General features: G+C 46.3%; 1 protein-coding gene across 1 annotated transcript; it reads left to right on the top strand.

Moving 5' to 3' along the window:
- Window positions 1-16,117: 16,117 nt before the first annotated feature.
- Window positions 16,118-20,799, top strand: LOC306768573 (beta-1,3-galactosyl-O-glycosyl-glycoprotein beta-1,6-N-acetylglucosaminyltransferase 4-like; the record flags this gene model as incomplete). Its single annotated transcript, XM_079256981.1, has 3 exons — window positions 16,118-16,259; window positions 16,424-16,643; window positions 19,500-20,799. 3 exons carry the CDS (start codon window positions 16,118-16,120, stop codon window positions 20,797-20,799), a joined length of 1,662 nt encoding a protein of 553 aa, XP_079113107.1.
- Window positions 20,800-24,044: the final 3,245 nt, after the last annotated feature.

Below are 24,044 nucleotides of genomic sequence, written 5' to 3'. Positions count from 1 at the left end.
CGAGGAACATTTCCTAGTACACAAGGGCTGCTAACTTTCCAAAAACCTTGGCGTAAGATTTAATGAAGACAATCCAAATTTTGCTGTATACAGAACAGCAAGACATTAGACCCAGGATGTTTCATTTTATGTAGGTTTAATAATAAAATATAACACTCAGAAGTAACATTACATTGTTATCTCCAAGCTTGCAGTTGTTCTGACTAGTGCTGCCAGGCAAGGGTTGTTTGTGTATTCTTAAAGAACACTGTAGCACTCTGAGCAGGGGCAGAGCTCTCCAGACCTCTCGCCCGCAACATCTGTACATGGCCAATAAATTGAACAGAAAACAGTTGATTTATAGATTTATTTCTCATTGGATAAATTACGCGACATAAATTTAAAATTTAAATTAAAAAAATATTAACAGTATGGAGACAATTTTCAAAAAGAAACTCAGTCTCTGCTGAACTCTGCAGGGATCCAGTTTTTTCAGCATCTCCTGATTGTGTCATGATGTAGGTTGAATACTTTGACTGAATGATTTAGCAATAAAGATAAATTAATAAATAAAAAAAAACCAAATAAAGCTTCCAGCTCCAGGCAGAGCAGGAGGCGATTACCTCCGATGCAGGACCAGACTGAAGCTACAACACAGTCTGTTTTCTGCCACATGTTCATGTCTGCTGATGAAGCGTGTGGACGGGAACACGGAAATGTTCAAATACTGTAATATGTTGGAGACTGGAGCTGCTGGTTAAGGTACTTAACGTAACATTTTAACTTCAAATCTGTTCAGGTTATGCCAAGGATATTTTCTAATGTTTTAAATAGAAATGTAATGTTTTTTTTCCACATGAATAGAGTCTGAGTTTACAGTATTAATATCTGTGTTTATTAATTGATTTAGTTGTCTATCAAACTCCATTTAAATTAATAAATGTTGCTTTTTTGCCAAAATATTGTTATGAGGTTAAAATGAGATTAAAATTTATTATGAAGCCTACAATAAATTATATAAACGTTTTATGTGTGTTCACACACACACACACAGACACACACACATTTCTGAATTTCCCCTCGGGAATGAATAAAGTATCTTTGATTTGATTGATTGATTGATATATATATATATATATATATAGAAACAATCATGATTTATTATTTATTATAATGCATTCTTTAAAATATTTATGAAATAATATATAATCATCATTATGTTTTATAAATCCCTCTAAAATATATCTATCATTTTCTTTTACTATTTATCACAAACGCAAACTTGGGTAATTTCATAATGTTATATTATATACATAAGATTTTTTATTGTGGACGACATTTAGAACCTCTCGGTTCCACGTCTGAGTTCTATTTGCTGATTTTTCTTCTGGCGTTAATAAGATGAAGCCCCATGTTTTTCACTCTAACAATCTATTTCAACGTCTTTGAGCAGATTCTGTTGTTGCTTTTACTTTATTTAACTGACAGTTAGCAGGTTTTAGTGAACGGTCACATGTCTGATGGTGTCGTCTCCAGCACTGGTTCCCCTCCAGGTTGCGCCCGCTGGCCTCTGCTGTGCATCACGTATGCAGACTGTTGGCGAGCCAGCCGGGAGGGCAGCTACCTGGTCGGGTTTTCAGACGGCAGGGCCCGGTTGACCCCTCGACCCTGAATCAGGGCACGGCAGCAGTCCGATTATTTGGATTATAATGTGACAAAAACTAAAGAAATGACTGACTTCAGCAGAAAGGCTTCCAAACATGATGACAGTATGATCAACAAAGGAAACGTCAGAATCGTGCTCTAAATACTTCGGAACAACATTTGATTCTGGTCTTTAATGGAAATAAATGCACACAAACAAACAAATGTCTTGACTGTAATAAAAATCCTGAGGTTATTGTAAAGCCTGCTGCAGAAACTGAATCTTTTCAACGTGTCTAAACCCATTTTATGTGTTTAATCAACCTCTGGTTGAGTCTTTTAACCTTTTATTTACATGCTGGTTTTACAGGTTGTCAGAGGAGGACAGAAACAGCTCGTCCAGAAAAGTTCCATCCTTCATGCAGACCATGTTCTGAAAGAGAAGCTTGTCCCGATGCCCTCTGGGAGGCGCTGCTTCGCTCCCAGCAGGAAAACCAGTCGATTCGGACCCACTTCATTCTTTCTGCCATGTAAGTGACAGTTTTATACTATGAGGTGTTGCACTTGTCACTTTGTCACTGATGGTAAACCTGTGAAACTGTAGGCTGGATCCTCTCATGATCTCACGTCCTGCGTACGACGTCACCGGGTGTAAACCACGTGTGGATGATGCCCTGCCATTTACTGTGACCCATGTCTGCAAATGGAAGTCATCTCTCAGCATCAGTCACCTTTTCTGAATCTGAATCACTGCTTTAATGTTGAGGTCCAGGTTCTGGAAGGATCCGTCCCTCCATCAGGTCAGATATAGTCCAGGTTCTGGAAGGATCCGTCCCTCCATCAAGTCAGATATAGTCCAGGTTCTGGAAGGATCCGTCCCTCCATCAAGTCAGATATAGTCCAGGTTCTGGAAGGATCCGTCCCTCCATCAAGTCAGATATAGTCCAGGTTCTGGAAGGATCCGTCCCTCCATCAAGTCAGATATAGTCCAGGTTCTGGAAGGATCCGTCCCTCCATCAAGTCAGATATAGTCCAGGTTCTGGAAGGATCCGTCCCTCCATCAAGTCAGATATAGTCCAGGTTCTGGAAGGATCCGTCCCTCCATCAAGTCAGATATAGTCCAGGTTCTGGAAGGATCCGTCCCTCCATCAAGTCAGATATAGTCCAGGTTCTGGAAGGATCCGTCCCTCCATCAAGTCAGATATAGTCCAGGTTCTGGAAGGATCCGTCCCTCCATCAAGTCAGATATAGTCCAGGTTCTGGAAGGATCCGTCCCTCCATCAAGTCAGATATAGTCCAGGTTCTGGAAGGATCCGTCCCTCCATCAAGTCAGATATAGTCCAGGTTCTGGAAGGATCCGTCCCTCCATCAAGTCAGATATAGTCCAGGTTCTGGAAGGATCCGTCCCTCCATCAAGTCAGATATAGTCCAGGTTCTGGAAGGATCCGTCCCTCCATCAAGTCAGATATAGTCCAGGTTCTGGAAGGATCCGTCCCTCCATCAAGTCAGATATAGTCCAGGTTCTGGAAGGATCCGTCCCTCCATCAAGTCAGATATAGTCCAGGTTCTGGAAGGATCCGTCCCTCCATCAAGTCAGATATAGTCCAGGTTCTGGAAGGATCCGTCCCTCCATCAAGTCAGATATAGTCCAGGTTCTGGAAGGATCCGTCCCTCCATCAAGTCAGATATAGTCCAGGTTCTGGAAGGATCCGTCCCTCCATCAAGTCAGATATAGTCCAGGTTCTGGAAGGATCCGTCCCTCCATCAAGTCAGATATAGTCCAGGTTCTGGAAGGATCCGTCCCTCCATCAGGTCAGATATAGTCCAGGTTCTGGAAGGATCTGTGTCCAACGCACCGTGTCCAACGCCCCGTGTCCAACAGGTCGTGTCCAAGTGTCCAACGCACCGTGTCCAACACGTCGTTTCCAACGCCCCGTGTCCAACAGGTTGTGTCCAACGCCCCGTGTCCAACACGTCGTTTCCAACGCCCCGTGTCCAACAAGTCATGTCCAACACGCTGTGTCCAACGCCCCGTGTCCAACAGGTTGTGTCCAACGCCCCGTGTCCAACACGTCGTGTCCAACGCCCCGTGTCCAACACGTCGTGTCCAACGCCCCGTGTCCAACGCCCCGTGTCCAACAGGTTGTGTCCAACGCCCCGTTGTCCAACAAGTCATGTCCAACACGTTGTGTCCAACGCCCCGTGTCCAACACGTTGTGTCCAACGCCCCGTGTCCAACACGTTGTGTCCAACGCCCCGTGTCCAACACGTCGTTTCCAATGCCCCGTGTCCAACACGTCGTGTCCAACGCTCCGTGTCCAACACGTCGTTTCCAACGCCCCGTGTCCAACAGGTTGTGTCCAACGCCCCGTGTCCAACACGTCGTGTCCAACGCCCCGTGTCCAACACGTCGTGTCCAACGCCCCGTGTCCAACACGTCGTGTCCAATGCCCCGTGTCCAACAGGTTGTGTCCAACGCACCGTGTCCAACACGTCGTGTCCAACGCCCCGTGTCCAACGCCCCGTTGTCCAACAAGTCATGTCCAACACGTTGTGTCCAACGCCCCGTGTCCAACACGTTGTGTCCAACGCCCCGTGTCCAACAGGTTGTGTCCAATGCCCCGTGTCCAACAGGTTGTGTCCAACGCACCGTGTCCAACACGTCGTGTCCAACGCCCCATGTCCAACGCCCCGTTGTCCAACAAGTCATGTCCAACACGTCGTTTCCAACGCCCCATATCCAACACGTCGTGTCCAACGCCCCGTGTCCAACACGTCGTGTCCAACGCCCCGTGTCCAACACGTCGTGTCCAACGCCCCGTGTCCAACAGGTTGTGTCCAACGCCCCGTGTCCAACACGTCGTGTCCAACGCCCCGTGTCCAACGCCCCATGTCCAACGCCCCGTTGTCCAACAAGTCATGTCCAACACGTTGTGTCCAACGCCCCGTGTCCAACACGTTGTGTCCAACGCCCCGTGTCCAACACGTTGTGTCCAACGCCCCGTGTCCAACACGTCGTTTCCAATGCCCCGTGTCCAACACGTCGTGTCCAACGCTCCGTGTCCAACGCTCCGTGTCCAACACGTCGTTTCCAACGCCCCGTGTCCAACACGTCGTGTCCAACGCCCCGTGTCCAACAGGTCGTGTCCAACGCCCCGTGTCCAACGCCCCGTGTCCAACACGTCGTTTCCAACGCCCCGTGTCCAACACGTCGTGTCCAACGCCCCGTGTCCAACAGGACGTGTCCAACAGGACGTGTCCAACGCCCCGTGTCCAACACGTCGTGTCCAACGCCCCGTGTCCAACGCCCCATGTCCAACGCCCCGTTGTCCAACAAGTCATGTCCAACACGTTGTGTCCAACGCCCCGTGTCCAACACGTTGTGTCCAACGCCCCGTGTCCAACACGTCGTGTCCAACGCTCCGTGTCCAACACGTCGTTTCCAACGCCCCGTGTCCAACAAGTCATGTCCAACACGCTGTGTCCAACGCCCCGTGTCCAACAGGTTGTGTCCAACGCCCCGTGTCCAACACGTCGTGTCCAACGCCCCGTGTTCAACACGTCGTTTCCAACGCCCCGTGTTCAACACGTCGTTTCCAACGCCCCGTGTTCAACACGTCGTTTCCAACGCCCCGTGTCCAACACGTCGTGTCCATTGCCCCGTGTCCAACAGGTCGTGTCCAACAGGACGTGTCCAACACCCCGTGTCCAACACGTTGTGTCCAACGCCCCGTGTCCAACACGTCGTGCCCAACACCCCGTGTCCAACAGGTTGTGTCCAACACCCCGTGTCCAACAGGTTGTGTCCAACGCCCCGTGTCCAACACGTCGTGTCCAACGCCCCGTGTCCAACACGTCGTGTCCAACGCCCCGTGTCCAAGGCCCCGTGTCCAACACGTCGTGTCCAACACCCCGTGTCCAACCTCCCGTGTCCAACACGTCATGTCCAACACGTCGTGTCCAAGGCCCCGTGTCCAACACGTCGTGTCCAACACCCCGTGTCCAACAGGACGTGTCCAACGCCCCGTGTCCAACGCCCCGTGTCCAACGCCCCGTGTCCAACAGGACGTGTCCAACGCCCCGTGTCCAACACGTCGTGTCCAACGCCCCGTGTCCAACACGCCGTGTCCAACACCTCGTGTCCAATGCCCTGTGTCCAACACGCTGTGTCCAACGCCCCGTGTCCAACAGGTTGTGTCCAACGCCCCGTGTCCAACAAGTCATGTCCAACACGCTGTGTCCAACGCCCCGTGTCCAACAGGTTGTGTCCAACGCCCCGTGTCCAACGCCCCGTGTCCAACACGTCGTGTCCAACGCCCCGTGTTCAACACGTCGTTTCCAACGCCCCGTGTCCAACACGTCGTGTCCATTGCCCCGTGTCCAACAGGTCGTGTCCAACAAGACGTGTCCAACACCCCGTGTCCAACACGTTGTGTCCAACGCCCCGTGTCCAACACGTCGTGCCCAACACCCCGTGTCCAACAGGTTGTGTCCAACACCCCGTGTCCAACAGGTTGTGTCCAACGCCCCGTGTCCAACACGTCGTGTCCAACGCCCCGTGTCCAACACGTCGTGCCCAACACCCCGTGTCCAACAGGTTGTGTCCATTGCCCCGTGTCCAACGTGAAGACTAAATCAGGTCAAACTGACGTCACAGAATAAACGTTCCACAGAATGTCTGACACTAAACTGTTGGCGTCTTAGAAAAGTATTTTTAACATTTTACTGTGAAATGTTGCTTTTTGCGTCTATTTGAAGATCAGTCACACATCGTGTTGAATGTCGCAGGTGCATGAGGTCATTTTGGCCAGCGAGGGGGGGGGTCAGGTTTCCTCTCCTGTCACATCCAACCTGCAGCGCTGACTCACGTTTACCTGGAAACAGACGTGTCAGGCCTGCATGGCGTCACATTTCCACACAGCACTGTGGGAAACAAAGAGGAAAATGTGGAGTTTTTTTTATTTCTGTGTAATTTAACTGTTATTTAACTGGAGACCAGAGGTGCCAAGTCCTGGTCCAGACAGTAAAAGTCCGGCACTGTTCTGATCCGTCACCAAACCAGCTGGGTTTACTGAACAGAGTTTATTTTCCAGGTAAACCAGCCTGTTGGTGAAAACACCTGTTCTAAATGTACAGGTAGATCCAGAAACATGGCAGGACCAGGAATTGCCTCCTCTGCTGGAGATCAAACTGTCCTGACACCTGAGCTACAACCACCCCTACTCCCCCACCCTGCACCGTAAATACACACCTTTAGGCTGCATGTTCGGTACTTTCGGTACCTTTGACCCTGGCATATGACTGAAAACCTGGAACCTGGCAGGACTTTGCTGCTCATTTCCATGGATAACAGCTCCTTCAGTCAAATCTCAGCCTCTGCGTTGTTAACAGTGAACATCGTGCAGCTTTGTTTGTGTAAATCACACCTGTTTGTGCATAAAGTTGAGTCCTCTCTCCGCCTCTTCACAGACTAACTTGAGGTAAATATTCTGGAGTTTTCCTCTACAGCAGAAGACCATGGCAGTAGAAGAAGCTCAAACTGATGGTTTGAATGAATCTACAGTGATAAATGTAACTGATGCACCTGTTTTACTGAAGGAAATGAGAACACCTGGCGACAGGTCTGAGCCTCTCATACCTGTCAGGTAAACATGCATCGCTAAGTGTCTGAATCGTGCAGGACTTATCGTCAGCAAACAGAGTTATCTGCATTTATTGTGCGGACTTTGCTCCATCAGAGGCGACGATGTGGACAAAGGGAGGGAAGGTGAAAGGCCAGAGACAAAGTTCTGTTCAGCAGAAATGCTGTTAGCATGCTAACATGCTGAGATGAACTTCAGCTTCCTGAGCTGGACTTCACGTCTGCAACAGCAGAACCAGGAGGAGAGTCAGGAAACATCTAAAACCTGCAGGTCCCTGTCCATCCCTGGTCCACTCACTCTTTAAATCAGGATTTTCCTTCTGAACGACGGGAATGCAGTCAGTGGACTCAGCGTCAGGTTTTCACACAACTTCTGTCACACACACCCAACATAACAAGTTCCTCCTGACCAACGCTGTCACACTGAAGCTTCGACTCACACCAGACCCGTTAAAGTCCTGGTTCTGGAGAGGATCCCTCCCTCCACCAGACCCATTAAAGTCCTGGTTCTGGAGAGGATCCCTCCCTCCACCAGACCCGTTAAAGTCCTGGTTCTGGAGAGGATCCCTCCCTCCACCAGACCCGTTAAAGTCCTGGTTCTGGAGAGGATCCCTCCCTCCACCAGACCCGTTAAAGTCCTGGTTCTGGAGAGGATCCCTCCCTCCATCAGACCTGTTTCCACTGATCTTTAGTCCAGTTCTCAGGTCATGTGACCTCAGCCATCTTTGGCTTCTTGACAGCCCCGTTTCCATGGAGACCAGTTCTATCTATCTATCATTGGCTATTACTTGTATTCTTCTATTATAAATAAATAAATAAATAAATGCCATGGATGTGAGTAAAACCCTCCTTTCCTGTGGTTTCTACTGTATTTCTGGGTTTTTTTTTCTGGGAACCAGTTTGTTGTGTTTTACAGGTAAACTGGGAGCCAGTTTGCTGTGTTTTACAGGTAAACTGGGAGCCAGTTTGCTGTGTTTTACATGTAAACTGGGAGCCAGTTTGCTGTGTTTTACAGGTAAACTGGGAGCCAGTTTGCTGTGTTTTACATGTAAACTGGGAGCCAGTTTGCTGTGTTTTACAGGTAAACTGGGAGCCAGTTTGCTGTGTTTTACAGGTAAACTGGGAACCAGTTTGCTGTGTTTTACATGTAAACTGGGAGCCAGTTTGCTGTGTTTTACATGTAAACTGGGAACCAGTTTGCTGTGTTTTAAAGGTAAACTGGGAGCCAGTTTGCTGTGTTTTACAGGTAAACTGGGAACCAGTTTGCTGTGTTGTACAGGTAAACTGGGAGCCAGTTTGCTGTGTTTTACAGGTAAACTGGGAGCCAGTTTGCTGTGTTTTACAGGTAAACTGGGAACCAGTTTGCTGTGTTTTACAGGTAAACTGGGAGCCAGTTTGCTGTGTTTTACAGGTAAACTGGGAACCAGTTTGCTGTGTTTTACATGTAAACTGGGAGCCAGTTTGCTGTGTTTTACAGGTAAACTGGGAACCAGTTTGTTGTGTTTTAAAGGTAAACTGGGAGCCAGTTTGCTGTGTTTTACAGGTAAACTGGGAACCAGTTTGCTGTGTTTTACAGGTAAACTGGGAACCAGTTTGCTGTGTTTTACAGGTAAACTGGGAGCCAGTTTGCTGTGTTTTAAAGGTAAACTGGGAACCAGTTTGCTGTGTTTTACAGGTAAACTGGGAACCAGTTTGCTGTGTTTTACAGGTAAACTGGGAACCAGTTTGCTGTGTTTTACAGGTAAACTGGGAGCCAGTTTGCTGTGTTTTAAAGGTAAACTGGGAGCCAGTTTGCTGTGTTTTACAGGTAAACTGGGAACCAGTTTGTTGTGTTTTACAGGTAAACTGGGAGCCAGTTTGCTGTGTTTTACAGGTAAACTGGGAGCCAGTTTGCTGTGTTTTACAGGTAAACTGGGAGCCAGTTTGCTGTGTTTTACAGGTAAACTGGGAGCCAGTTTGCTGTGTTTTACAGGTAAACTGGGAACCAGTTTGCTGTGTTTTACAGGTAAACTGGGAGCCAGTTTGCTGTGTTTTACAGGTAAACTGGGAACCAGTTTGCTGTGTTTTACATGTAAACTGGGAGCCAGTTTGCTGTGTTTTACAGGTAAACTGGGAACCAGTTTGCTGTGTTTTACATGTAAACTGGGAGCCAGTTTTCTGTGTTTTACAGGTAAACTGGGAACCAGTTTGCTGTGTTTTACATGTAAACTGGGAACCAGTTTGCTGTGTTTTACAGGTAAACTGGGAACCAGTTTGCTGTGTTTTACATGTAAACTGGGAACCAGTTTGCTGTGTTTTACAGGTAAACTGGGAACCAGTTTGCTGTGTTTTAAAGGTAAACTGGGAGCCAGTTTGCTGTGTTTTACAGGTAAACTGGGAACCAGTTTGCTGTGTTTTACATGTAAACTGGGAGCGAGTTTGCTGTGTTTTACAGGTAAACTGGGAACCAGTTTGCTGTGTTTTACATGTAAACTGGGAGCCAGTTTGCTGTGTTTTACATGTAATCTGGGAACCAGTTTGCTGTGTTTTACAGGTAAACTGGGAACCATTTTGCTGTGTTTTACAAGTAAACTGGGAGCCAGTTTGCTGTGTTTTACAGGTAAACTGGGAACCAGTTTGCTGTGTTTTACAAGTAAACTGGGAGCCAGTTTGCTGTGTTTTACAGGTAAACTGGGAACCAGTTTGCTGTGTTTTACATGTAAACTGGGAACCAGTTTGCTGTGTTTTACAGGTAAACTGGGAACCAGTTTGCTGTGTTTTACAGGTAAACTGGGAACCAGTTTGCTGTGTTTTAAAGGTAAACTGTGAGCCAGTTTGCTGTGTTTTAAAGGTAAACTGGGAACCAGTTTGCTGTGTTTTACAGGTAAACTGGGAACCAGTTTGTTGTGTTTTACAGGTAAACTGGGAACCAATTTGCTGTGTTTTACAGGTAAACTGGGAACCAGTTTGCTGTGTTTTACATGTAAACTGGGAACCAGTTTGCTGTGTTTTACAGGTAAACTGGGAGCCAGTTTGCTGTGTTTTAAAGGTAAACTGGGAGCCAGTTTGCTGTGTTTTACAGGTAAACTGGGAACCAGTTTGCTGTGTTTTACAGGTAAACTGGGAACCAGTTTGCTGTGTTTTACAGGTAAACTGGGAGCCAGTTTGCTGTGTTTTAAAGGTAAACTGGGAACCAGTTTGCTGTGTTTTACAGGTAAACTGGGAACCAGTTTGCTGTGTTTTACAGGTAAACTGGGAACCAGTTTGCTGTGTTTTACAGGTAAACTGGGAGCCAGTTTGCTGTGTTTTAAAGGTAAACTGGGAGCCAGTTTGCTGTGTTTTACAGGTAAACTGGGAACCAGTTTGTTGTGTTTTACAGGTAAACTGGGAGCCAGTTTGCTGTGTTTTACAGGTAAACTGGGAGCCAGTTTGCTGTGTTTTACAGGTAAACTGGGAGCCAGTTTGCTGTGTTTTACAGGTAAACTGGGAGCCAGTTTGCTGTGTTTTACAGGTAAACTGGGAACCAGTTTGCTGTGTTTTACAGGTAAACTGGGAGCCAGTTTGCTGTGTTTTACAGGTAAACTGGGAACCAGTTTGCTGTGTTTTACATGTAAACTGGGAGCCAGTTTGCTGTGTTTTACAGGTAAACTGGGAACCAGTTTGCTGTGTTTTACATGTAAACTGGGAGCCAGTTTTCTGTGTTTTACAGGTAAACTGGGAACCAGTTTGCTGTGTTTTACATGTAAACTGGGAACCAGTTTGCTGTGTTTTACAGGTAAACTGGGAACCAGTTTGCTGTGTTTTACATGTAAACTGGGAACCAGTTTGCTGTGTTTTACAGGTAAACTGGGAACCAGTTTGCTGTGTTTTAAAGGTAAACTGGGAGCCAGTTTGCTGTGTTTTACAGGTAAACTGGGAACCAGTTTGCTGTGTTTTACATGTAAACTGGGAGCGAGTTTGCTGTGTTTTACAGGTAAACTGGGAACCAGTTTGCTGTGTTTTACATGTAAACTGGGAGCCAGTTTGCTGTGTTTTACATGTAATCTGGGAACCAGTTTGCTGTGTTTTACAGGTAAACTGGGAACCATTTTGCTGTGTTTTACAAGTAAACTGGGAGCCAGTTTGCTGTGTTTTACAGGTAAACTGGGAACCAGTTTGCTGTGTTTTACAAGTAAACTGGGAGCCAGTTTGCTGTGTTTTACAGGTAAACTGGGAACCAGTTTGCTGTGTTTTACATGTAAACTGGGAACCAGTTTGCTGTGTTTTACAGGTAATCTGGGAACCAGTTTGCTGTGTTTTACAGGTAAACTGGGAACCAGTTTGCTGTGTTTTACAGGTAAACTGTGAGCCAGTTTGCTGTGTTTTAAAGGTAAACTGGGAACCAGTTTGCTGTGTTTTACAGGTAAACTGGGAACCAGTTTGTTGTGTTTTACAGGTAAACTGGGAACCAATTTGCTGTGTTTTACAGGTAAACTGGGAACCAGTTTGCTGTGTTTTACATGTAAACTGGGAACCAGTTTGCTGTGTTTTACAGGTAAACTGGGAGCCAGTTTGCTGTGTTTTAAAGGTAAACTGGGAACCAGTTTGCTGTGTTTTACAGGTAAACTGGGAGCCAGTTTGTTGTGTTTTACAGGTAAACTGGGAACCATTTTGCTGTGTTTTACAGGTAAACTGGGAACCAGTTTGTTGTGTTTTACAGGTAAACTGGGAGCCAGTTTGTTGTGTTTTACAGGTAAACTGGGAGCCAGTTTGTTGTGTTTTAAAGGTAAACTGGGAGCCAGTTTACTGTGTTTTACAGGTAAACTGGGAGCCAGTTTGCTGTGTTTTACAGGTAAACTGGGAACCAGTTTGCTGTGTTTTACATGTAAACTGGGAACCAGTTTGCTGTGTTTTACATGTAAACTGGGAGCCAGTTTGCTGTGTTTTACAGGTAAACTGGGAACCAGTTTGCTGTGTTTTACAGGTAAACTGGGAGCCAGTTTGCTGTGTTTTACAGGTAAACTGGGAACCAGTTTGCTGTGTTTTACATGTAAACTGGGAGCGAGTTTGCTGTGTTTTACAGGTAAACTGGGAACCATTTTGCTGTGTTTTACAAGTAAACTGGGAGCCAGTTTGCTGTGTTTTACAGGTAAACTGGGAACCAGTTTGCTGTGTTTTACAAGTAAACTGGGAGCCAGTTTGCTGTGTTTTACAGGTAAACTGGGAACCAGTTTGCTGTGTTTTACATGTAAACTGGGAACCAGTTTGCTGTGTTTTACAGGTAAACTGGGTACCAGTTTGCTGTATTTTACATGTAAACTGGGAACCAGTTTGCTGTGTTTTACAGGTAACCTGGGAGCCAGTTTGTTGTGTTTTACAGGTAAACTGGGAGCCAGTTTGCTGTGTTGTACAGGTAAACTGGGAACCAGTTTGCTGTGTTGTACAGGTAAACTGGGAACCAGTTTGCTGTGTTGTACAGGTAAACTGGGAACCAGTTTGCTGTGTTTTACAGGTAAACTGGGAGCCAGTTTGCTGTTTTTTACAGGTAAACTGGGAACCAGTTTGCTGTGTTTTACAGGTAAACTGGGAGCCAGTTTTCTGTGTTTTACAGGTAAACTGGGAACCAGTTTGTTGTGTTTTAAAGGTAAACTGGGAGCCAGTTTGCTGTGTTTTACAGGTAAACTGGGAACCAGTTTGCTGTGTTTTACATGTAAACTGGGAGCCAGTTTGCTGTGTTTTACAGGTAAACTGGGAACCAGTTTGCTGTGTTTTACATGTAAACTGGGAACCAGTTTGCTGTGTTTTACAGGTAAACTGGGAACCAGTTTGCTGTGTTTTACAGGTAAACTGGGAGCCAGTTTGCTGTGTTTTAAAGGTAAACTGGGAACCAGTTTGCTGTGTTTTACAGGTAAACTGGGAGCCAGTTTGCTGTGTTTTACAGGTAAACTGGGAACCAGTTTGCTGTGTTTTACATGTAAACTGGGAACCAGTTTGCTGTGTTTTACAGGTAAACTGGGAGCCAGTTTGCTGTGTTTTAAAGGTAAACTGGGAGCCAGTTTACTGTGTTTTACAGGTAAACTGGGAGCCAGTTTGCTGTGTTTTACAGGTAAACTGGGAACCAGTTTGTTGTGTTTTACAGGTAAACTGGGAGCCAGTTTGCTGTGTTGTACGGGTAAACTGGGAACCAGTTTGCTGTGTTTTACAGGTAAACTGGGAACCAGTTTGCTGTGTTTTACAGGTAAACTGGGAGCCAGTTTGCTGTGTTTTACAGGTAAACTGGGAACCAGTTTGCTGTGTTTTACATGTAAACTAGGAACCAGTTTGCTGTGTTTTACAGGTAAACTGGGAACCAGTTTGCTGTGTTTTACAGGTAAACTGGGAGCCAGTTTGCTGTGTTTTAAAGGTAAACTGGGAACCAGTTTGCTGTGTTTTACAGGTAAACTGGGAGCCAGTTTGTTGTGTTTTACAGGTAAACTGGGAACCAGTTTGCTGTGTTTTACAGGTAAACTGGGAACCAGTTTGTTGTGTTTTACAGGTAAACTGGGAGCCAGTTTGTTGTGTTTTACAGGTAAACTGGGAGCCAGTTTGTTGTGTTTTAAAGGTAAACTGGGAGCCAGTTTACTGTGTTTTACAGGTAAACTGGGAGCCAGTTTGCTGTGTTTTACATGTAAACTGGGAACCAGTTTGCTGTGTTTTACAGGTAAACTGGGAGCCAGTTTGCTGTGTTTTAAAGGTAAACTGGGAACCAGTTTGCTGTGTTTTACAGGTAAACTGGGAACCAGTTTGTTGTGTTTTACAGGTAAACTGGGAACCAGTTTGCTGTGTTTTACAGGTAAACTGGGAACCAGTTTGCTGTGTTTTACAGGTAAACTGGGAGCCAGTTTGTTGTGTTTTACAGGTAAACTGGGAGCCAGTTTGCTGTGTTGTACAGGTAAACTGGGAACCAGTTTGCTGTGTTGTACAGGTAAACTGGGAACCAGTTTGCTGTGTTGTACAGGTAAACTGGGAACCAGTTTGCTGTGTTTTACAGGTAAACTGGGAGCCAGTTTGCTGTGTTTTACAGGTAAACTGGGAACCAGTTTGTTGTGTTTTACAGGTAAACTGGGAACCAGTTTGCTGTGTTTTACAGGTAAACTGGGAACCAGTTTGCTGTGTTTTACAGGTAAACTGGGAACCAGTTTGCTGTGTTTTACAGGTAAACTGGGAACCAGTTTGTTGTGTTTTACAGGTAAACTGGGAGCCAGTTTGCTGTGTTGTACAGGTAAACTGGGAACCAGTTTGCTGTGTTGTACAGGTAAACTGGGAACCAGTTTGCTGTGTTTTACAGGTAAACTGGGAGCCAGTTTGCTGTGTTGTACAGGTAAACTGGGAACCAGTTTGCTGTGTTGTACAGGTAAACTGGGAACCAGTTTGCTGTGTTGTACAGGTAAACTGGGAACCAGTTTGCTGTGTTTTACAGGTAAACTGGGAGCCAGTTTGCTGTGTTTTACAGGTAAACTGGGAACCAGTTTGTTGTGTTTTACAGGTAAACTGGGAACCAGTTTGCTGTGTTTTACAGGTAAACTGGGAACCAGTTTGCTGTGTTTTACAGGTAAACTGGGAACCAGTTTGCTGTGTTTTACAGGTAAACTGGGAACCAGTTTGTTGTGTTTTACAGGTAAACTGGGAGCCAGTTTGCTGTGTTGTACAGGTAAACTGGGAACCAGTTTGCTGTGTTGTACAGGTAAACTGGGAACCAGTTTGCTGTGTTTTACAGGTAAACTGGGAGCCAGTTTGCTGTTTTTTACAGGTAAACTGGGAACCAGTTTGCTGTGTTTTACAGGTAAACTGGGAGCCAGTTTGCTGTGTTTTACAGGTAAACTGGGAACCAGTTTGTTGTGTTTTAAAGGTAAACTGGGAGCCAGTTTGCTGTGTTTTACAGGTAAACTGGGAACCAGTTTGCTGTGTTTTACATGTAAACTGGGAGCCAGTTTGCTGTGTTTTACAGGTAAACTGGGAACCAGTTTGCTGTGTTTTACATGTAAACTGGGAACCAGTTTGCTGTGTTTTACAGGTAAACTGGGAACCAGTTTGCTGTGTTTTACAGGTAAACTGGGAGCCAGTTTGCTGTGTTTTAAAGGTAAACTGGGAACCAGTTTGCTGTGTTTTACAGGTAAGCTGGGAGCCAGTTTTCTGTGTTTTAAAGGTAAACTGGGAGCCAGTTTGCTGTGTTTTACATGTAAACTGGGAACCAGTTTGCTGTGTTTTAAAGGTAAACTGGGAGCCAGTTTGCTGTGTTTTACAGGTAAACTGGGAACCAGTTTGGGGTGTTTTACAGGTAAACTGGGAGGAGCCCATGTTATTTTCAGACTCCTGTAAAACAATGTGACACCAATTAAAAGTTGCTCCTACTTCCTCCTGGCGCGCGCACTCCAGGATCCGGTTCCCAGCCCACACAATGCGGCCTTTGAACGCGGAAAAACTGGTTTGTTTTCTTCTTCTTCCTCGTCTGAAAGTCTGACATCATGAGGGTTTTCCCGGCAGCAGGCTTTAAAAGCTGTCACGGTCCTCCTGGAGCTCAGGTGACTTCAGCCACGAGCGTCTTATTACGCCAGCTGCGGCTCGCGCCCTACCTGTTCACCAGGAGCCTTTCTTCCAGCCGGACGGGGCTGTGATCCAGTAGGAAGCAGGACAGAGGAGATCCCTCCGTATAACACTCTAAGAAACTTCTTTTTTCCTGAGTAATGTCATGCGGGCTCGCGCAGCCTCCTTCCGGATTATTTTCAGCTCGCAGCGGCTTCCTGAGTGAAACGCGGAGCCTCTCCTCTCTCTCCGTCTCTGCGAGGACATGTTTGGGACTAAATCCTGGCTGGTCGCGGCTCAAAGTTGACGTGAAGCGGAGCAGCAGGGAGGTAAATGCCTCCTGACGTCGGTAAGTTCCTCTCGGCCTCATCTCACCGCAGACCTGAGAAGTTCACTAAAAACCACGTTCTGCACCACTTCCAGGATGAGCTGATGAAACGGGGCTCCGCAGACCGGCACCAGAGTCTGGATCCAGGTGAGCCCCCCACCATGTTCCCAGCATGTTTCTCTGCATTCAGCTGGGGAGGAAGAAATGTTGAAGCCGCAGGTTTGATGCCGGCACAGAGACAGGCTCATAGTGGAGCATTTCTACAACATGAAGATGCTTTCTGATAGTTTCTCTCCTTCTGGTGTTGTCAGCGGTGATGAGTGGAGTTTGTCCCACAGAACAGAGTCCAGAAGGCTGTGGGCATGAAACTAGTGCCGAGCAGAACCCGAGCACCACCGATAGTCATGGAAACTTCTGCGTGTGCTCTGTAATGCTCGTGGTGTATGTGGTAAACAGTACAGCTGACACACCAGCCGTCTACGTGGTGTTTCTGAGGAAAGTTCCTGCTTTTAAACCACTTGAACCTGTTTTGTGAGAAGAGCCGTCACGTTGTGACTGATGTGACCACTTCCCCTCTCACACACACACACACACACACGTGTCTGGGTGACCTTGATGGCGTCGTCACGCTGCTGAACTTACTCCCACGTTCAGCTCATCGTGTGAGTCGTCTTCATGCTTCGTTCAGACCTGATGTGAACTTTCCAGTCTCACCTGGAGAAGGATGCGGCTCTCCTGTCTGGTTGTGCCGGTTTTCTGAACCAGAGAAGGGAGAACCAGATGTCTCTGGGGTGTGAAGAGTCAGTAATGTCGTCTGCTGCCTGTTTCCTGACCCTGGAGGTGTTCCCCAAGGCTCCATTCTGGGACCGCTGTTTTCCACGTGATAAACAACTTGTGCGTGTTTAACTGGGAAACTGGGTTGTTTCTCATGTTGGAAGGCCTCCAGTCGGCCTTCCATGTTGTTCAGATTGTCTGAAACCACCTGAGACTGCTGCTAAATGCAGCACTGTTTCCACAAGCAGTGTTTCAGCCTGAAGGATCTAGGTTTCACTGCAGCTCACAGTCTGTCATTCCAGGCTTGCACCGAAAACCTTAAATTTACCCTGAAAGTCAGATTAGCTTCCTTGCTTTAAGGAAATAATCCAGTTTGTCTTTTAAAAGAAGAGAAAATTTATTCCAGCGCAGTTTTTGCCTGTGCTGGATTTAGGGGATCTGTTTAAAACCAGACAATGTATACTGTAACCATAGACTGTAAAAAGGCGGGCGGAGCCTCCGTGATGTCACCGCAGGTTTCTGAAGAGCTGAACTGAAGCTCGGTGGGCGGTTCCTACCATCACCATCTTGGCAGGGGCATGCGTGTCGTCTCGCCTGGAAAATACAAATATGGACAAAGAGGCGGAGCTGAGAGGGGGGCTGTGAGCGTCATGGTGGATGATTGACATCGAGCAAACTCTGACCTGCCTGTAGCTTAGAGCTAACCGAGCTAATAGAGGTAAGCGGCTAAAGCTAAGTCATGTTGATGACCAGCCTAAAAACCACGGTTGTTCTACGTTCCTCCGTCTTGAAGCGGGATATCGGATACCTGTCAATCAAAAGGACACGCCCATGAATATGCTGAAATTCTAAAATCTAAACAGAGGAGTGAGAAAAAAATTCACTCCCACCACCGTAGTCAAGAAGGTAAACCTGACCTATTAAACTGAAAATGTTTTTTTTATACCAGGCTGTAAACGTGTTTATTTTTGCTGTAAACATGTTTATTTCTGCTGTGAAGTTGGTCTTTTTAACATGGGAGTCTGTGTGAATTTGTTTTGTTCTGGAGCCCCTGGTGGATGAAGGGGGAACTGCAGGTTTTGGTTTTACTTTTCAATAACCCCCAGCTGCAGGCTGGAGAATGGGGTGGGCCTGGATATTGGGCGGAGCTCAATGTCAAATCGGCGTGGTTAGGCTTACTGTTAATCCAATCAAAATGTTAAGGGGGCGGGGTCGGACATCCAGCCCCGCCTCATTCTCCAGTCTGCAGCCAGGACCCTCTCTTACGTTTTACCACTAGAGGCTCCGTCCATCTGTCACGTACAGTCTATGACTGTAACGTTCTGCGTTTTATGTATTGTCCAGAAACCCGAGTCAACATGGCCGTTGCTGTTGTTCTGGTCTACGGATGGTGGTCCTGATGCTGCTCTTTCCTCTTGGAAAAACCTACAAACTGATGTGAAATAAACAAAACTGGTTTCTCTGGTAGAACCTCGCTGCTCACTGGGAGTGTTTGTCATGTATTCCACGCTGGATTTATTGAACCTGGTCCTGCTTGCGACGACTGGTTTACTGGACTTTAACAGCTGATGTTTTGTGGTTTGTCATAAACTCGTGGTTGGTCTGCCATCTTGGTCAGGTCATCCCGTTCCATAAAGGAGAGATCAAACCAGACCGGGAACTAGATCAGACTGAACTAAACCAGATCAAACCAGACTGAACCAGACCAGGTCAAACCAGATCGAACCAGACTGAACCAGACCAGGTCAAACCAGATCGAACCAGACTGAACCAGACCAGGTCAAACCAGATCGAACCAGACTGAACCAGACCAGGTCAAACCAGATCGAACCAGACTGAACCAGACCAGGTCAAACCAGATCGAACCAGACTGAACCAGACCAGGTCAAACCAGATCGAACCAGACTGAACCAGACCAGGTCAAACCAGATCGAACCAGACTGAACCAGACCAGGTCAAACCAGATCGAACCAGACTGAACCAGACCAGGTCAAACCAGATCGAACCAGACTGAACCAGACCGGGTCAAACCAGATCGAACCAGACTGAACCAGACCGGGTCAAACCAGATCGAACCAGACTGAACCAGACCGGGTCAAACCAGATCGAACCAGACTGAACCAGACCGGGTCAAACCAGATCGAACCAGACTGAACCAGACCGGGTCAAACCAGATCGAAACAGACCGAACCAGATCAGACTGAACCAGACCGGATCAAACCAGACCGAACCGGGCCTGACCAGACTGGACCAGACCCGGTCAAACCAGACTGAACCAGACCCGGTCAAACCAGACTGAACCAGACCCGGTCAAACCAGACTGAACCAGACCGGATCAAACCAGACTGAACCAGACCCGGTCAAACCAGATCGAAACAGACCGGACCAGATCAGACTGAACCAGACAGGATCAAACCAGACCAAACTGGGCCTGACCAGACTGGACCAGACCCTCTAGCAGCCAGTTTTGTTTTCAGTCATCACCCTGATGAAGTTTTTGTTTTTCTAGTTTCACTTTTCATGTTTTTTCCAACTTCTTCTTTTTTCTGTGAATTGGTGTTTTTTTTCTTTCTTTGTTTCCTGGACTCAACTTTTGTTTTTTTTTTTCCACAGAATGAGTGCGAAGTGTTCCCCACTGAGACTCAGAAAGAAGCTGTGTCCGTCCCTGCTGTCGCTACTGACGCTCAGCGTCCTGCTGCTGGTGAGCATCAAGTACAGCTTCATCTCCGAGTCTGCAGACTTCGCTTCGCTCTCCGTCCATCAGCCGATTCACAAGCATGCCATCAACTGCGCAGCTATCTACGACTTGGACCCCGCGGAGGTGGGTAAATCCCTCATCATCAGAAGGAAAAAGATGGTGGAGGACAAGGACAAAAGTCTGATCCAGCTCACGAGAAACTGCTCCTCCTTCATCAAGATCCGAGGATATGATGAAGTGTGTGTGTCTGAAGAGGAGAAGGTGTTTCCTCTTGCTTATTCTTTAGTTGTCCATAAATATGCCTGGATGGTGGAGAGACTCATCAGAGCTGCGTACTCGCCCAATAACATCTACTGCATCCACTACGACCAGAAGTCCTCGGCTGAGTTCACGGCAGCCATGGAGGGCTTGGCGCGCTGCTTGCCCAACGTCTTCATCGCCAGCAAGCGCGAGTCCGTCTTCTACGCCAGCATCAGCCGGCTGAAAGCCGATCTCAACTGCCTGTCGGACCTGATGGGGTCAGAGGTCAGATGGCGGTACGTCATCAACCTGTGCGGCCAGGACTTCCCCCTCAAGTCCAACATTGAGCTGGTGTCGGAGCTGAAGCTGTTAAACGGCTCCAACATGCTGGAGACGAGCCGACCGTCGGAGCTGAAGAAGCAGAGATTCTCCTTCCACTTCGAGCTGAAAGACGCCAGCTTTGAGTATCTGAAACTTCCGGTGAAAACGGAGCAGAAGAAGCCGCCGCCCCCGCATGGCATCGAGATGTTCATCGGGAACGCGTACTTCGTCTTGTCGCGGGAGTTTGTAGAGCACTTGCACTCGTCGCCGGTGATGAAGGACTTCCTGGAGTGGTCGGAGGACACCTACTCTCCAGACGAACACTTCTGGGCCACGCTGGTGCGGCTGCCCGGTGTTCCTGGAGAGGTGCCCAGATCCCAGGCGGATATCACGGACCTGATGAGCAAGACCAGGCTGGTGAAGTGGCACTACCTGGAGGAGAGCCTGTACCCGCCGTGCACGGGGGAACACGTCCGCAGCGTCTGTATTTTCGGTGCAGCTGAGATGCATTGGTTATTAAACTACGGACACTGGTTTGCCAACAAGTTTGATCCCAAAGTGGATCCGGTTCTGATCCAGTGCCTTGAGGAGAAACTGGAGGAGAAGCGGAAGTTATTCCAGTCCGGCACGTCTCTGACTTGTGGTTGGGGTTAGCTGGAAGCGACCGTGTGAATATGACAAACTTGGGTTCATGTTTGACTGGAAGTGAATCGTGCTGCTTTATCTCAAGTTTCAGTCAGAGGCTTGTTGCAGGTTGAACCAGGACGTTCTGTCGTCATCGTACATCAGCTGTTCACATTCAGACGCGTTAAAGTCCCACGATTGGGCGACATCTTAAAAATCCGACAAATCAAAGGTTTTCCCAGAAGCATTAAATGTCCACCGCAGCTGTTTGCTTTTTATCACCTGGAGAACATCTACTCCTGAACTACCACCTAGCCATGTAGCCTGTTGGGGGGAAAACCCAGTTTACTCTCCTTCAGACCACTTAATGCAACAGATTGTTTGTTTTTCTTCCTTTTGATTTGCTTTGATAATAATAGAATTCCAGATCCATATGGGTCATAATTAATGTTCAAAACCAAAAATGGGACCTCGTTGTGTCCGTTCTGCTTTGACTTGACGGTGAAATAGACACTAAAGAGGAATTGTGTAAATACATGTTGGTGCTGGAATAAAGGAGAGGTGTTGACGACAAACGTGCATCTTGGGAATGAATTCCTCCCTGTGGTGTGAACTTTACTCTCCAGAGCTCCATGAAACTCATCCAACAGCTGAACCTTGTTAATGAGGAGAGAAATATATCTTCTGTTTTCTGACGCCTTCACAACGAAAAGATGAGATTAAAATCAAATGAACATGCTTGAAAGGTCTCTTCAGTCATGATGAAGGTCCTCGCTGCGTAAATACTGATGGAGGATTGTGGAAAAACCACTGATCAATCATTAATCAGGCTTTATTAGCAGGGTGGTGTGTGCAGTGCAGCAGGGAAATGCCGAGGTTGAGCAAGTTCTCAGACTTTACGGTTCCTCTTTCTCATTTATGTTCTCCAAACAAATCAAACTAAATAAACTTTGTTAGAAGAGATTTGATCTGAGGATGATTAAACCTCCCAGAAAAGAGAAAGAAGTCTGTTTGCAGGAGGAGAGGAAGTAAATATTTAAAGAACTCTGCAGCGTAACCGAGAACGGAGCGACCGAAAAGGTTGAACAACCCGGCATAAGTCCACAAACGTCTGGTCAGACACGCTACGTTTACATGGGAGTTTTAAATCTGAATAAAAATGGACATCAACGTTCTGTTGCACATTAAAAACGACCTCAGCTGCACAACATGGTCAATAAAACAGCAGACAACAACAAAACAAAGATGAAATGTACTCATAAGCAAATACTCAACAGTAAAACTGAAAAAATTTGGGACGACTGTCCAATCAGAACCCTTCTCAACCCGCTGATCTGAAGCGGAATGAAGGAAGGACATGTTTGATGGAAACCTTTATTCAGAATCATTTCCGTGTCAATGAAGAGGAAAATATAGTTATTCTGAATTTAAAACATCATGTAACCATAGCCTGGATTTCTGTCTGTGGTGTTCTTCCCATTAACGACGGCCGTGAAGGAGCTGCGTGGTTACTGACTCACACACAACGAAACTGGTAAAAACTCCTAAAATTACTGCTTTGTCAGGTTTCATGTTCAATAAGCTGCAGAAAAACAGCTGATGAGCTCGTGAGCTGTCCTTTTCTCAGGCTCCAGTCTGAGTGTTCAGCCAAGTGATTACTGATTATTAATGAGTAGTTTATAAACTGGGGGGTTGTGAGTCGTGCTGGGTTTGTTTATAACTGGATTTAACTGGACTGAACCTGTAAAAGTGCTCTGATGTGACACAAACTGAAAAGCAGGAGGATGGAAAGGTTTGGCAGATAACAGGAGGTAGGGGAAGCTCCAGTGACAGGTTTTCCCATCCTGCAAGATGAAGGGCGTCCCGTCACATCCTGCCCGATGCTAACATGTAGCATAGCAACATGGCACAACCCCAAACAGAAACCATGACAACATCGGTGTCCACTCACAGCTTCTGATCATTTCTCCACACCGACCGGGTTTTTTTTTTTTTTTTCCGAACTAAAGTCGAGGTTCACATAAAAGCAGAGGCTCTGCTGGTTACAGAGACGTCTGTCTCGTCTCTGTGGGACAGGAAGTCTGTAGCCGTCAGCTGATGGCTTCCTGAAATATTTACCTGGTAACGTCTCAAACATGTGAAAACCTGCTCAGATTCATTCTTTTCTTTCTACTGTAGAAAAGTTACTGATCACAGATTACTCATTCTAGGGTTACTTTAGTCATTCAAGGATTACTTTACTCATTCTAGGGTTACTTTAGTCATTCCTAGGATTACTCATTCTAGGGTTACTTTCGTCATTCCTAGGATTTCTTTACTCATTCTGGGGTTACTTTGGGCATTCCTAGGATTACTTGACTTATTCTAGGGTTACTTTGCTCATTCTGGATTACTTTAGTCATTCCAAGGATTACTTTACTCATTCTAGGGTTACTATAGTCATTCCTAGGATTACTTTAGTCATTCCAAGGATTACTTTAGTCATAGAATTACTTGACTCAATCTATGGTTACTATAGTCATTCCTAGGATTACTTTACTCATTCTAGTATTACTTTAGTCATTCCTAGGATTACTTGACTTATTCTAGGGTTACTTTGCTCATTCTGGATTACTTTAGTCATTCCAAGGATTACTTTACTCATTCTAGGGTTACTATAGTCATTCCTAGGATTACTTTAGTCATAGAATTACTTGACTCAATCTATGGTTACTATAGTCATTCCTAGGATTACTCATTTTAGTATTACTTTAGTCATTCCTAGGATTACTTTACTCATTCTAGGGTTACTTTGCTCATTCTAGGATTACTTTAGTCATTCCAAGGATTACTTTACTCATTTTAGGGTTACTTTAGTCATTCATAGGATTACTCATTCTAGGGTTACTTTAGTCATTCCTAGGATTACTTGACTCATTCTAGGGTTATTTTGCTCATTCTAGGGTTGCTTTAGTCATTCGAAGGATTACTTTAGTTATGCCAAGGATTACTTTACTCATTTTAGGGTTACTTTTGTCATTCCCAAGATTACTTTACTCATTCTTAGGATTCCTTTACTCATTCTAGGATTACTTTAGTTATTCCTAGGATTACTTGACTCATTCTAGGGTTATTTTGCTCATTCTAGGGTTGCTTTAGTCATTCGAAGGATTACTTTAGTCATGCCAAGGATTACTTTACTCATTTTAGGGTTACTTTTGTCATTCCCAAGATTACTTTACTCATTCTTAGGATTCCTTTACTCATTCTAGGATTACTTTAGTTATTCCTAGGAT

Source organism: Telmatherina bonti, assembly GCF_933228915.1.
Source record: "Telmatherina bonti genome assembly, chromosome: 17".
In the NCBI taxonomy this organism is placed as follows: domain Eukaryota; kingdom Metazoa; phylum Chordata; class Actinopteri; order Atheriniformes; family Telmatherinidae; genus Telmatherina; species Telmatherina bonti.
Note: the sequence above shows the minus strand (reverse complement) of the source record. Positions and strands in the feature narration are given on the sequence as shown.